At 40.0% G+C, this 16,029-nt stretch overlaps 1 protein-coding gene across 49 annotated transcripts in view; it reads right to left on the bottom strand.

Annotated features, from left to right (window-relative positions):
- The window catches only part of ZMYND11 (zinc finger MYND-type containing 11), a 171,519-nt gene that overhangs the window by 73,945 nt on the left and 81,545 nt on the right, over positions 1 to 16,029 (bottom strand). For 30 of the 49 annotated variants that reach the window (XM_043541531.1, XM_043541513.1, XM_043541541.1 and 27 more), the window contains one exon: positions 14,180 to 14,320. In XM_043541531.1, the coding sequence (XP_043397466.1) occupies positions 14,180 to 14,295 (116 nt within the window). In that variant the 5' untranslated portion in view covers positions 14,296 to 14,320. Of the gene's footprint in view, positions 1 to 410; positions 488 to 8,898; positions 8,992 to 14,179; positions 14,321 to 16,029 lie in introns of those variants that run through there. The other 19 variants (XM_037891041.2, XM_043541509.1, XM_043541511.1 and 16 more) reach the window with 2 other exon arrangements.

Genomic DNA, 16,029 nt, shown 5'->3' on the forward strand with positions numbered 1-16,029 from the left:
CCTATAAATATACTTATTTGCAATGCATTTCTATGTGTTTACATATAAAATGAAGAAATATTATAAATTACTAATTTGAAATTTTACCTTGGTATCAGATTTTTGTACAAATGACCAGTTTCTTATATATTTATATATTCTTATATAGAGAGTTTTCTTATATATTTCTTTGCTTTATGAGTATACTGATCTTTAAACTAACTAACTGAATGCTCACAAAAGCATAAAGGACATTTTTGTTCTTCCTAGGGTGGTCTAACACTGAATATTTACAAGACTTAGGGCTTCTAGTTTCAAGAAGTGTATGTACAAAGTTTAGTCTACTATAAAAAACAGTGCTAGGAGAACAGGAAAAACATTTTCTGAGCCAAAGGCACCAACTACAATATTATCAATTTCATGCAGCTTACCTTAGGAAAAATAAAGTAATGTAGGAAAGGGGATTGATTTAACAAGATCAGAGAAAAACAGCACCTTATTCTTGTCTCTGTAACAGAAAGAGTTCATGGCTGTTAAAGAGAGATTCAAACACAGGGTTTTCCTTAGGCTTGGTCTACACTACCAACTTACGTTGGTATAACTACCGTCTTAACCCCCGGCGTAGACAGTGCTATGTCAACAGGAAAAGTGCTCACGTCGACATAACTCCCGCCTCTCAGGGAGATGGAGTACCTACACCAACAAGAGAATCTCTCCCATTGGCGTAGGTAGCGTCTTCACTAAGTGCTGCAGTGCTGTTAAGTGTAGACTAGCCCTTAGTATCATCTCTTCATTGTGTGTTTCTGTGATTGGGGCAATAATGTTCTGGTTCTCTCTGTGTAATGCTCACATCACACACCTTTGTTGAACTGTACAGAACACAGAAGTGCTTTTTACACTATGTGTAATGGAAAATACTTCATGATACTATTTCCCTTTCCCTTTTCACCTGCCAAAATTTCAGGTTTCCTTAATTTGCTTCATCACCTTACCTATTCTGTCAGGTTGGAATTCACCATGGTTTGATATCAAATGCTAGATCTTGGAAGAGCTCCCTTTCAACAACTGATATATGCCTTTCTGCTACTATGGTTAAAAATACACCAAGAAGAACAGTAAAGAAAGATAAGAGAAATGATCTAATAACACCAGCCAGAAGTAAAATAATGCAATAATTGTACTATATTCCTCTGGATAGCAAGATACCTTATCTCAAACAGCAGTTTTCAGATAAACCTACTCATAGCTAATAGTAAGACAAAAGACATTTTGAGAAGAACAATCTGACAAAGGAAAAGAAACTGAAATAGCAACAAAATGATAATTTCAGTCAAAAAATTTCAGACACAGGTAACAGGATTACCTGGTCATAAATTCAAAGATAATCTGCTTTCTTAATCATTGTTATTACTTTCTATTGTTTATGTATAAGTAATGAGTTGTGATATGAAGAACGCTAGGGAGATTTACATTTTCATCAAAGCCAGAGATGCCATCAGCAGTGACAGTCAGATCTTCTAAATGGTTTCTGATCCTGAAGCAAGCACATAGTAAGCAAACCAGATGTTCTGCTTTAAGTGAGATCATCTTAAGTTTTGAAGCACTATCCTGTCATTCCATTATATATGCTCATTCATCCCATTTTGAGGCCATTCCCTACCAGTTCAGTCTGCTTGTCCCTCAGCTTGCTTAATCAGCACTCCTAGAAATGTGCCTTCTGGGGAAACTCAGCCCAGGAACTGGACAGCTCAAAAAAAGGAGATCTGTTGCTGTTAATTGCCCTTAGCGTGTGGAGAAACTTCCCAGAATGATATTCAGAGAAGAACACACACACACACACCCCCGCTTTCAGAGCTAATTATGGAATGGGAAGGGCACACACACAATCTAAAACTGCAGATGACTCAACCTCATTTTGGTAATCAGAAAATCTCAAGTCAATAGAGTAGAATTTCGTATCTAGTAATTCTTCTCTGTGATATCATCCCATCAGGTACACTCTGCCATGTACCTAACAAACAGAGTACCCATAGAAGGACAGAGTTTTGACACCCTCTATAGGATTAATGCCTCCCCTCTTCTCAGGCTACATCTACACTACAGCCAGGATCGACGCTCTGAGATTGATCCACCGGTGGTCGATTTAGTCGGTCTAGTGAACACCCGCCAAATTAACAGCAGATCGCTCTCCAGTCGACCCCGTACTCTACCCCCAACAAGAAGAGTAAGGTAAGTCGACAGGAGAGTTTCTCCCATTGACCCCCCCATGGTGTAGACCCCACGGTAACACGAACTAAGGTACACTGACTCCAACTACATTATTCATGTAGCTGGAGTTGCATAGCATAGGTCGACTTACCGTGGTAGTGTAGACACAGCCTCAGAGATTCAACTGAGCTGTAACTTAAATCAAAATAGAACTGAACAAAAACAGCCCCACAGAACTAAAACAGATCTGACAAGGCCAAGGTGGGTATCTACACCAGTAGAAGTGAACCACAGAAAAGAGTTACCACACAAGAAATTCTCCTTTCAATGACTTGGTTCTATGATCAGTATAGACTGATATAATCCTTCAGTCAACAGTCAGAAAGGAGTTACCACACAAGAAATACAGACTGATATCTGTATTTCTTTGCAAGATGCAGACTGATATCATCTGAGCAACATATCCCCAACCAAAAGGCAGAGAAACACAGAGAGGGAAATCAACATGCTAGGTGCTATACAGAGCCATCAGGGTAGCAGGATTAAGAGAACCCAATTCTGCCTCCCGTCATTAAAAATTCAACAAAAAAAGACAGATTCAACTAACAAACTGGTGGAACTGGAAAGGAACTTTACTGAAACCATAGGATTCCATCGCTCACTGCCTGGGGCAGTCCACAACAGCCCTAGCCACATTAACTTTATATCGAAGTGAGGGGAGGCTTCCTACCTTGTTGTCCTCTGCAAACATTGGGCCATTGAACCCTTTTCAGGATCTTCAACTAGGATGATGGAGTTTTGCGATTTTCCATATTCAATGGAATGGTGGAGGTAAATATTAATAGCCCTCTACATACCAAAGAAAAGCATAGCTTCTCTATCTGCACTCTAACACTCTAGGCAATGGCGCAGCTTCACAGATAAAGGAAAGGGTACAGAGAAAGGCAACAAAAATGATTAACGGTACGGAACAGCTTCCATATGAGGAAAGATTAAAAAGACTGGACTATTCAACTTGGAAAAGAGATGACTAAGGGGGGATATGATAAAATCATGAATGGTGTGGAGAAAGTGAACAGAGAACTGTTACCTACCCCTTCACATAACATAAGAACCAGGGATCACCCAATGAAATTAATAGACAGAAGTTTTAAAACAAACATAAGAACAGCCATACTGGGTCAGACCAATGGTCCATCTAGTCCAGTATCCTGTCTTCCAACAGTGGCCAATGCCAGACGCTTCAGAGGGAATGAACAGAATAGGTAATCATCAAGTGATCCACCCGTCACGCATTCTCAGCTTCTGGCAAACAGAAGCTAGAGACACTTCAGAGCATGGTTTTGCATTCCTGCTCATCCTGGAAAATAGCCATTGATGGACCTATCCTTCATGAACTTATCTTGTTATTTTTGGACCCTGTTATAGTCTTGGCCTTCACAATATCCTCTGGCAAAGAGTTCCATAGGCTGACTGTGCATTGTGTGAAGAAATACTTCCCTTTGTTTTAAACCTGCTGCCTAATAATTATGTGTTATGAGGAGTAAATAACACTTCCTTATTTACTTTCTCCACACCAGTCATGATTTCATAGACCTCTATCATATCCCCCCTTACTCGTCTCTTTTCCAAGCTGAAAAGTCCCACTTTTATTAATCTCTCCTCATATGGAAGCTGTTCCATACCCCTAATCATTTTCTTGCCCTTTTCTGTACCATTTCCAATTCCAATATTTTTTTTTTGAGATAGGGCGAACATATTTGCATGCAGTATTCAAGATGTGGGCATACTATGGATTTATATAGACACAATATGATATTTTCTGTCTTATTATCTATCCCTTTCCTAATGATTCCCAACATTCTGTTAGCTTTTTTGACTGCCACTGCACATTGAGCTGGAAGTACATAAGTACTTCATGCAACTCACAGTTAACCTGTGGAATTCATTATGCGGGGAAGCTGTGAAGGCAAAAAACTACAACTGGATTAAAAAAAATTAAATAAGCTCATGGAGGATAAGTCCATCAATAGCTATTAGCCAAGGTGGTCAGAGATGCAACCCCTCTGCGTGTCCCTAAGCCTCTGACTGCCAGATGGTAGGACTCGATGACAGTGAATGGGATCACTTGGTAATTTCCCTATTCTGTTCATTCCCTCTGAAGCATCTGGAATTGGCCACTGTTGGAAGACAGGATACTGGACTAGATGAACCATTATGGCTGTTCTTATGGGACGGAGATTAGGGTAAGGCCCACAGCTATTGGGTTTGAAGCAGGAATTAATGCAGGGCAGTCCTATGGGCTACGTTATGCATGAGGCCAGACTAGATGATCAGTTATGGCCTTAAAAATACATCAGTCTACTTTATTAGAGAAATACAAGGAAAGACCAGTGAGAGAGCAGCCAGCTCCACTATTTCACAGGCCGGGAGATTTCTTCCAAAGGACCACCACCTTCCAGGATGTTAGGGGAAGGATGACAGAGTTGAAAAGCTCAAAGGAAGTAAATTGTGTGAGCCCAACACTAATTTTGGCTCCAGTGTGGGAAAGTAGAACTGGCCTGGGGAAAAACAGACAGCAGCTTCAGAAAACCAAGACACCAAGAGAGAAGCACAGAGCACATGATGTCAGTACGAGCGCCCTGGCAGGCCAGGCCTGTATCACATCATCCCTTGATAAAGCTCAGAATAAAGGGAAAGAAACATTCTTAGCCTGCTCACCGCGTCTGAGCTTGATGTAGAGAAGACTGCCCACAGCCTCTTTTCTTCTGGGCAACAGCAAGATGTAGACAACCTGGTGTAAAAGACCAAGCTCCTAGAACATCACTTGGTCGGGAGCCACAATGATAGACTGAGTTGATCTGGGAGAGGTGAAGGTCTCTTGTGACACAAGGCAGGAGAAAAAGGTTAGAAGGACTGATGATTCTAAAGTCACCAGTTACAAATCCACAAAACTACACCCTTCATGGCCAGTTGAGCAGGTGTGCTTTGTCTTGCAAAGGAACCTCAGATTGGTAGAGAGGGGGTGATGTAGGGGAACACACATACTAGGATGAAACTCCATTAACTGGAGATGTTGCCCTGTGCTACTGTCCTTGGGTCTTGGACTACGCAACGTAAGTTCGTTGTTTTCTGGGTTTTCCTGACCAAAATACATCTCTGATTGCCAGGACCAAATCTCTAGATCAGAGATGGAAGAGGCAAGCCTTTTCCCTTAGAATCCATTCACTGGGATGCATTTTGGCTGAGTCAACAGGCTGCTGGATTCAGCTATTTCAGTATTTGTGGGGTGCTGAGGGGAAAAGGACAGTTGTAGGGCCTCCTGTACCTATTTTACTCTTTGAGCATTATAATCAGTTGACTTAGGCGACTACTGCTATGTTTTCAATATAAAGGAAAATATGATAATGAAAACAAAACTGATGTAAGACTACCAGAGCCATTTTCACCGTTTGAAACTCCAGGGCACTGATGCCTTTGACAATTTCATCTGTTTTGTTGTCCAGTGTTCCTGCTCAGAAACTCAGTGATCAGTTACCTTCCTCCAGGACCTGACTTCCTACTTCTCGAGATATAAACAGATGCCCTAGAACTGGCTATTCCTTGCACAACGAAGTACGCTGTCCTGCCTTTGACTTAGTATCTGATACTGGTTGTGCCTATGCTTGTGTGACATTTGAGTCAGTCCATCTGAACATTATAGCCCTATGATGCTAAGTCCTTGTCTGGTTAAAAATAGTCTTTGGTTATCCCTGGAATATAACTCCACTGATTCAAAATCCTTCCAGCTGGGGGAAAACGAACTGGCACAAGTCCTGACTCTCTGAACCTTTTCTCAGGAAAGAATGACATTTTGGAAGCTGACGACTTGCCTAATCAGGTAGTTCTTCTGGAGAGACACTCTGGGGGGAGTCTTGAGGTCCTGGTTCAAGCACTAAAGTCATATCTACGTTTGAACATCCCAGTATTTTGAAACATGGACCATAAAAACAAGGAGAACAGTGTGTGGCCTGCTCCAACCAACAGTCTGGAAGTTCTACTGGCAGCTGCTACAGGATGCAGGCCCATGTCGACAAGGAAAAGAAATGCCCAGATTTTTTATTATTATTTTTGAAGGTCAGGGGAGGGCTGAGTATGACTTAGTCTAGCTTCTGCAGAAATCCAGTGTAGGCACACGTGAGCTGGACTTATCATGTCTCCTTCCTTGTGCTTCCCTATGATTTTCATCGGTGAGGGGCTTCATCCTATGCATCCCCCTAAGAGTCTTCAGATATCATACGCCCCTCAGTTTCCTTCCCCTGAATATTCCCGAGTGCACGAGGAGGTGTGGTTAAACACCATAGAGGTCTATGGGTGATTCAGCTGCAGGCACGGGAGCAATGACTGCCTCTCTGTAGAGGGTCTCAGAATAAATACAGATGGGGAAAAAAGACTCATTGAGAGACACCTTGAAGGTGCTGCTGCCAGTGAAGGGTGCAGGCTTTTTTTTGCTGGCTCCATGGCTAGCTTTCCAAGCTAAGGGAAATTTAAAAAAAACAAAAAAACTAAAAAACTGAGGTATTGTAAAAAATAAATTAAATAAATCAATATAGGCCCAAGTGCACACACAGCCCAAGTAAAAGAAGAGCCTCAAAGTGGGTTCAGCTAAAAAGAATAAGCAGCATGTGATCCTGCCAGCAGAACTAGCAGTCTGCTTTGTTCTGGCTTAATTCTTCAGAAGCAGGAAGTAAAGTGAATCTATGCAGAGACAAGGCAGGAAGGAGCTGACTCAGGAGTGTGCCAGTGTTCTGTGCTCTCACTAGTTTTCACACATCTGACTGATAAGTGCAGGAGTGACTACTCATCAGTTTGCACGCCTGGCAACTAAGTTACAGAACTATAAGTGACACAGCAGTGTATGTTAAACCTATTACAGTTTACCTAATTAGAGGTCAGCGTAATGAACAAGATAGCTTTATAACACAATCAATTGTACTGGTGAAAACATTTGGAGCCAGAACACTAACGTTAGAGCTAGTTTAATAGTCCAAACAGGCAAATAACAGTGCAGAGGTCTACAGAGCTTGTATCTATGCTGCATGCAATTTATGAAATGTATATACTTTAATACTGATGAAATTGAGGATTTAATTGTATTTAGTTTTGCAGGTCACCATAAATAAAATCAATTGTTAGGGTAAAGCTTTAAAGTGTGTGTTCTTGAAATATCAGTATTTGTAATAGGCCAGATTCAACCAACCTTACACTGAATAGCACACCTCACTACTCAAGATGCATTTAGTGAACTTTATAATAATTGTATAAATACAAGTTGCCTAAATCTCAAATGTGCTCACTACCCACAAATTTCAATGAAGCCAACTGGAGCTGTGGGTGCACAGCATTTCTGATAGTCATTTATATTTAAGTATATGAATATGAAATTAGGTACCTAACTTTAGGCCACCTAAATTTGAAAATGATAGTGCAAAAGAACTATTTTTTAAAGGACTTCATACTTATTTATAGAAATAAAGTATTTTTCTAAATCCCGAATGTTGTCGAAGTACTTTCTCACCAATGCTACTGAATATGAAAAGTAATTCAGACCACAGGTTATTTGAAAAACATTGTTTATAACAAGAATGATCTAATATAATGTAATACAACTTTATTCTGTACAGTATCTTTCTTACCAATTGCATCCCACAACACTTTACTGAGAGAGATAACATAATTACCAAGGTAAATCATAAACAGTAGTAGAGGGAAAGAGAAACATAGAGTTATAGGCAAGGGAGAAAAAGATATATTTTCTGTTTAGATTTGATATGAAATGAAGTTCTTCACATAAATCTTGACGATATTAATTTTGAAACTAGAACAAGTATTAGTTACAAAATCAAATCTTAGAGAAACACTAGAACTACCTCTTCTGATATCATACATTTTACTAAAAATAACTGGATACATAATTGTCTCTCTGAACTCTGTAAATGTAGGAACCATAAGAGATTAGTAAATAACCATAAATTGCTAGTGCGGATTCCTAATAGCTTGAGAGAAATAGAGAAAAACACTTGATTAAGTCTTATGAGCCCAATTAATTGTGAGGGAAATATAAAGGTGCTGCAAAAGACCCAGAAAATCTAGAGAGAACACGTATCTGTACAGAAGTACTTCTCAACCTGCTGTGTGTCTATGAGAGTCAATATTTTATTCTAGTGATTTAAATATGCATGATTTTTTTCTTTTCTCTCAAGTAGACATCTAACTATTCCCATATACATCATTGTGTGTTAAAACCATCTCAGGATTATTTTGTAAGACTTCTGAAACAATAATTCCTCAACCTCAAAGTTACGAAAGGTACAAATATTATTTATATCATTTAATGTAAATTTAAATCTAAGTATAAATTCACAAACATCCAATTCTATCAAGGAGAGCTGATATTTTCCCTAAAGTATGAGTGAATTTAGGGCTAATGACAATGAGGGAATAAAAGCACTAGCTCGAGACAAATATAATACAAGCAGATCCTATGCAACAACCCCCACTGCTTTGCCAACGAATCTCAAACCTGACCTGCAACAGTTTACTGTTCCAGTCCTAGATTTCTCTTCAGTAAGCAGTGCCAATGCTGCCAAATTATGTGGTGGTTTTGAAATGTACACATGTAGAGACTAAGATGGGGCCAAACTTATTTTCGCTTGTGATTTTAGTTAGTACCTGAACTGCGATCTCCAGAGGTGAAAGCCTAGTGCATTGTAACCCACTGTAATTCCTTTTTTCAGGTTACCCCAATTCCAAAACTGATGGAAGCTAAAAGGGTGAGAAAAACGTGAGGAAGGAAAAGCACAAATATCATTCTTGCTGCACATACAAATGTGGACAATGAGTCAAAGCTCTGCTATCATGATAGAAGCCATTCTCAGCTACTGTTTAGAGCATCATCAATCCCAGTGATACTTATCTATATAACTGACAGATTAGGGTCAAACTATCCTAATGTCAGGACTAGACAGGACATATTTTTGGACAACAAAGTGATATTTATGAAATAATATGTCAGTGTAGGACTTCCAGACCATTCCTATTAACATTTATAATTTTCACAAGTTAGCACTTGTCTATGTTATAATTTGCTTGATATTTCATAACTATTGGTTTGTCCCCATGGTGCTTTAGTCCATAACAGAGGGGTGTGAATTTTATTAAGCACTAGAGTGTTGTGCACTAACTGGTCCATGAGAACTCTGCTGGCATGCACTAAAAGTGCATATTTATGTAGTTCCATTTCAAACAGTACTACGTTAATGCACACTAGGGAACTTTTAATGCGTGCCAGCAGGGTCCACATGGGCAAACTACTGTGTGACACACAAACTGCAGACTAAAATTTACACCCCCCTCTGTTACGGACTAAAGCACCATGGGGACAAACCCATAGTTACGAAATATCAAGCACCAAATCCTCAACTTGTGTAAGATGTCGTAGCTCAGCTGAAGTCAAGAGGCCTCTGACAATTTAAACCAGCTGAGGATCTTCTCCAATTGTTATATTTTACATTTAAATAAAAGTTTTACTATCCTTAAGGAAAACAGTCTAACCAAAACCCCAACGCACTGAACTGTATATACAGATGAGATGTGACATCCATTCGATCATGTTTTTTAACACTATTTTAAAAAGGTGATTACTGTATAATCCTTATTACTAATTCCCCGGAACTTGGTACAATGCTATTTATTGTTACCCTTTGCTCACAGACTTTTAGCTAGTTTCAATCCAGGGTACAGTGCTTATATCCAATGAATTTGAATTAAATATCCAAATAAGCTACAGTTCCTTGTTAAATCACTACATGCTTTATTAAAACATAGACAGAACAGCTATTGAATTCCCTTCATCTTCTGATTTTTTAAAATGTATATATTTTTAAAAAGCCATCAAGATTGTCTATCATGGTAGACAAGCTTGGGAGGTGGTGGAATCACCATCCTTAGAGGTTTTTAAGGCCCGGCTTGACAAAGCCTTGGCTGGCATGATTTATTTGGTGTTAGTCCTGCTTTGAGCAGGGGATTGGACTAGATGACCTCCTGAGGTCTCTTCCAACCCTAACCTTCTATGACTCTATGATATTGTCCCTCGCAGACGCATGCTGTTCACACTTTGCTTTTCTGTTATTTAAGCATTTATATTGCACTCTAATTACTAACATATTTTATCCCTTAATTTTCCTCCCATTTGAAGTTGAATTTAGGTTTTTGTTTCCTGATACCTCCTCCAATTGTCAATGACTTTTCAAAAAGAATTGCCAGAAGTTCAGTAAGTTAATTAGCTAATTCCCTAAAGGCCCTGATTTGTGTACGCATATTTTCCAAGTGATTCTTTCCCTCCATTTTACAGCAATAAATGACAGTTTTCAATTACTTTCTAATTGTACATTTTCTTTTTCTTTATTTTTCCTCATCAGTTTTAAAGAGCAGTTCAACAGAATCATACTTGATTTAGTCCTTTAATTAATGGGCCTCTTTTCTCTATAGAGCTTCCCAATACATATTAAAAAGTCCTTTCCTTCCCTCTCCTCCCCCCACCGCATTTTCCTTGCAAGTCTCGGCTAGTTCTGTAGATTCTACTTTGGTTCTCTCATGTTCCAACTTCCAATTCTTCCATCTTCAGATATTTGAAGAATTCCTTATAAAACCACACTGACTTTTTCTTGCTTTCTATATTTTATATTTCAGTGGAATTGTAATCTCTTACATCTTAATTATGATGTCTGCTAGTATGCCAGTTTTTTCCACATTCATGGATTTTCATACTTCCATGTGAGATGGTTTCTTAATTCCCCAAGGTGTATTTTCTAAGATCCAGTACCATTTGTATTTTTGTTTTCCATGAATCCACTTTTGAGTTAGTGTAGCTCATTATCATTAACACTTAGCCCCCTTTTCATATTCTCAATCAGTTCCTTTCTGTTGGTAAAAAGTAGATTCAGGATGGTGTCTCCACATTCCAGATCATGAGTGTAATGGGGTGTACCTGGCTCCTCATGGCCTCCTCCTGAAGGCTCTACAGTCCTACTATGCCCAGCTGCAGGAAGGAGCAGTGGAGGTGGGTCCTCCAGGCTTGCCTAGATGGGGCCTCATGAAAACAGCCAATCAGAGTTCAGCAGGCTCAGATAAAAGGAGCTGCAGGTCAGTTCTAGGGGAGGGGAGCTCTCCCCTGACAAGGTCAGTTCTAGGGGAGGGGAGCTCTTCTCTTCTCACAGTAGCCTGAGTGGCTGCACTTACTTAAGATGGGAGATAGTTCTGTTGGACATTTGGTCCCCTGGAAGGGATCCATTTTTGACTGTGTGCCTTGAGCCACTGGAAACCTGCCCAGCGAAGATGGCAACCTACAGGGGGCCAGGAGTGGGGAAAAGATTGCAGTACCATACTCAGCTGCTAGGAGGCACTCAAAGTGAGTGCCCCCCTGTTACAATGAGTATGTCTTCTTTCTAACTTAGGAATTTTTTTCATGGTCCATATTTCTCAACTAGTGCCTTACTGAGTACACTGTTTTGAGAGTAACAGATATTCACATAAACTGATCCTTTATTTTCTGTGTCCTTTTCCAAGAATATTTCACACCACTGTGACTCTCAGAATTATTGTATTGTCTAGTCTTGTAAATATTTGTAATGTGCAAAGTCACCCCTCTAACAAATCCCATAGAGTTAACGTTGTCAACAGTGTTAACATCCTACTTGTGAGAATCACACCCCCCCAAGTTCTAGTTGTGCACACCAAGTCATATTATCCATCACTTAGCATCACTTGTAACTCACTTCGCTTATTAGCCACTTTTGCATTTGCACACAGACACCAGTGTACACTTATTAAGCAACAGCTCCACTATTATTTTACTTGCATAAATGAGCCTTGAACCAAGGAAGCTGTTATCACCTAAGCCATTCAGTTCTCATCACAGAGAGAGCATTCTAATATTTCTTAAGGCTTTGGGATTCATGTCTATAGAACATACTTTGTCATTCATCTCATTAGTCTCCAGCATCACTTTTCTTCTTCCTTCACTAGCGCTTTGCACTGGAAGGATCTTTAAGACATCTATCTGTGTGTGTGTGTCCTGTTTTGAGTTCTCTTCTCAAGACTATAAAGTTGATAGAATCGAGGACAAATTTCCCTTCAGTCTTGTGTTGCCGGTACTCATCTGGACTGATATTTTAACATTCGCAAACTTTTTCATGCAACCCTTTACCTTTGACACATCCGTTGCCTTGGCACCAAGAGGCAACACACCATCCATACTCTTTCTGGATTACAAAAAAGCCCAGGCCATGGTCTCCTCCATTAAGCTATTAAGATTGCTTGACTCTTCTTATTCTCTGATAACTCACCTTCAGTGGCTTTCTTGTGCTCACTGAGAGGGTTACCAACTGTACCCTGTTTCTTTTTAGCCTGACCATCCTCCAATTTGTTAACAGCAGAATCTCTATTGCTGGTTTCTACACTAAATGGCCCTGACTGGTTTCCATTCCTTTTGGCCAAATGTTTCCATCATCCTTCCTCCACAACAATAATTTGGCATGGTGTGTCTCTAGATAGCACCCTCATGACTTCTCTAATTCAGCGTCCCATATTTCTGACAGTCATCTTGTGCTGAATGGAAGCCAGTTTACACTTCATAAACATATAGAGTATTTGGTTATATTCCCGACCTTGTCACTGAGTTACTATGTGGCCTGGCGTAAGTCACTTGACATCTCTCTAAATGTGTATAGTGATACCTACTTGTGTATTAGAGATGTTCTGAGGCTTGATTAAGTAATGCTTGTAAAACCCTGAGACTCTCCGATTGAAATGAGCTGGAAAAGTCAAATTCCCCATGTATATGGTCTTCTCCATCAGGCTAACCTGGCTCCTTTGGTAGAATTTTCATGTCCCAGTAGATGCTTCTTATTTTAATGATGCATTTCTTTGTTAAAACTTATAGGAACAAGGGACAGTACTATCACTCCCTCAGGATTTCATCTATTTGCTTTCATCTTATTTGTTGTTTACTACATTCTCTGGCTTTATAACCCTAGAGATGCTTTCCAACGCCTAACACAGAACTTCCAAACCATGTCAATAAAACAGATCACCAACCTGTAGTTATGCACCTTTTAAAAGTTATTCATATAGATATCTTTTCAGTATATGCTGTGTATGTGTAGGTCTAAAAATTCTGGTAATAAAGCGAAACCAGGGCACACAAAACCCCAATCTTTGATTGCACTGATTGGCCCATCTTATTCAAAAGACCTATATTAATGTTGTGGGGGTTTGTTTCCTCTCACACCCCAAATTATAAGCTCTACAGGGCAGAGATCTAATACGTTTTGGGTGCTACCACAAAATACATAGTAGTAACATTAGCAGCAAACAACATTCTAGTTCAGTGGTTCTCAACCCACGGCTCATTTGCGGCCCAATCACACAGCTGCTGCCCATGTGACTTCCTCAAGGCCAAACAGATACATATTGTGTGGATGTGGCCCACATAATTTGGTTCCTGTATGGTAATATAATCTCAGTGAGGTCAGGGGCTTTTTTAAATAAAAAGGTTATCCTCTCAGTTCCAAAATAATTCAGCTTTTATAAGACTATTTACAAATATTTTTATTCTCATTTTCTGCTTCACTTTCTATAGCTAGTATTTCCCCTCTGATCACAGGCTAATGAATAAGCAGAAGTCTACCAATGTTGCTTCTATTTTGTCTATGGATTTATGATGAAGTGAACAAATATTGAATAGGCCCTTCGTCAGATTTAATACCTCAGTATTGGACTTAAAGACACTCAGTTTTTAACATTTTTTGTTAATTTAACAATTAATGAAACAGTACTGAATGTAATCATTTCACAAGCTCTAACAAGGTTGACTATTGTGTTTTTTCAAGGCTCACATAACTAACATTATCTCTTTGCCCCTTATCATCTTTCATTATAAAATGCAACTTACTTTGTAATACGGTCAATATTAGCAATTTGCTTCTGGTTCCGGATTATTTCAATAGCTGCCCAAAGATGCTGGATAGCTTTTGTATCTGCCTGTCGTCTTTTCGTTAAGCGTGCCATGACCTGTTTGCTTGTTTAGCTGCAGCTGATAAAAAAAGAAAAAAATTATCATGAATTATGAAATGGATTACATGATTATCTTGCATAAAATAATTTTATCAGAGAAATGTTATGAATCTATAGCAATCCAATTTGTATATTGCAGTATGTTTTGTGTTCAGACAGCTCCAAGACCATAAACTGTGTGTCTAATACAAGTTTCATTGGCAGGTTCTTTTACATTAAAGATTCCAAAGAAACATGAAATTGAGTAGTGAAATGACTAAACCAACAGGAAATAGATGGAATTAGCAGTCTCAAACTGCTCATGAAAAATCAATTAGCTCATAATCAACCTCACTGGTCTCCTATCTACCTGAAAAGGGTAAAATTCACTCTGGCCCAGGGGTCTGTATGGGCCCCTTGCATTATTTTAAGCCTTTAACACAGGGGCTTAAATGGTGCTTGAGTGGAGTACAGAGCATTATTGAAAGCCTTCAGCAGCAGGGTGAGTTTTATCCAAAGTTAATATGACAACACCGTTTCTCCTTGTCCTTCTTGTACATTTCCATCACTAATATGGGTTTTAAAATCCCAACTCTCTGTTTAGAAACTAAAAGCATATTTTGAAAGATAGTAGACTAAAAAAATAATTGGAACAAGATATTTTCCACTATACACTAAAACCAACAGAAACAGAGCACTTGCGATGCCATTTGCTCATCTAACCAACCATGAGCAGTAACATAACAAGCAGCTGGCTTTGTTTACAATTTTTCCAAAAGCTGCAGGCAATGAGGTACAGATAATCTAAAAATCGCCTACAGCACAGAATCCCCTTCTCAAAAAGATTAATGATGCATATTGACCACTAAATAACTTTCTTCCAGTGCCACCACTTATTGAATGAGAAATAACTGATTGATGGCTGCTACTAACAGATACATAATTTATTTTTGAGCTCAGTGTCCTAAAAATGAACTCAGTGATACATAACTAGAATACTTATAACTGGGAGACAAGAGTATCACCTTTAGCATCTCTAAAAGAATATATAAAATGCAAAAATTACCATAATATCAGTACAATGTTAAAGATGAGTATTCAGGCACAAAAATCACAAAATTCCAAAATTAAAGGGACCTGATAATTCTGTAACTTGTGATAGGGTTGCCAATTTTCTAATTGCACAAAACCAAACAACCATGCCCTGCCCCTTCTCTGAGGCCCCGCCCCCACTCACTCCAGACCCCCTCCCGCTCTCCCCCACCCTCACTTACTTTCACTGGGCTGGGGCAGGGGGTTGGGATGCAGGAGAGGGTGAGGGCTCCAGCTGGGAGTGTGGGCTACAGGGTGGGGCCAGAAATGAGGGGTTCAGGATGTGGGAGGGGGCTCCAGGCTGGGGGTTGTGGTGTTGGTGGGGGTGCAAGCTCCGGCTGGGGGTGTGGGCTCTGGGGTGCGTCTGGGGATGAGGGATGCAAGAGGGGGCTCTGGGCTGGGGCTGAGGGGTTTGGAGTGCAGGAGGGGGCTCAGGTTTCGGGGCAGAGGTTTCAGGGTGTGAGGTCTGGGAGGTAGTTTGGATGTGGGAGGGAGCTCAGTGCTGGGGCAGGGGGTTGGGGTGCAGGAGGGGTTCGGGTGTGTGGGTTTCAGCTGGGCAGCGCTTACCTCAAGCAACTCCTGGTCGATGGCACAGCGGGGCTAAGGCAGGTTCCCGGAAGCGTCCAGCATGTCCAGCCCCTAGGCAAAGATGCAGCC

This window comes from Chelonia mydas, chromosome 2 (assembly GCF_015237465.2).
Source record: "Chelonia mydas isolate rCheMyd1 chromosome 2, rCheMyd1.pri.v2, whole genome shotgun sequence".
Taxonomy (NCBI): domain Eukaryota; kingdom Metazoa; phylum Chordata; order Testudines; family Cheloniidae; genus Chelonia; species Chelonia mydas.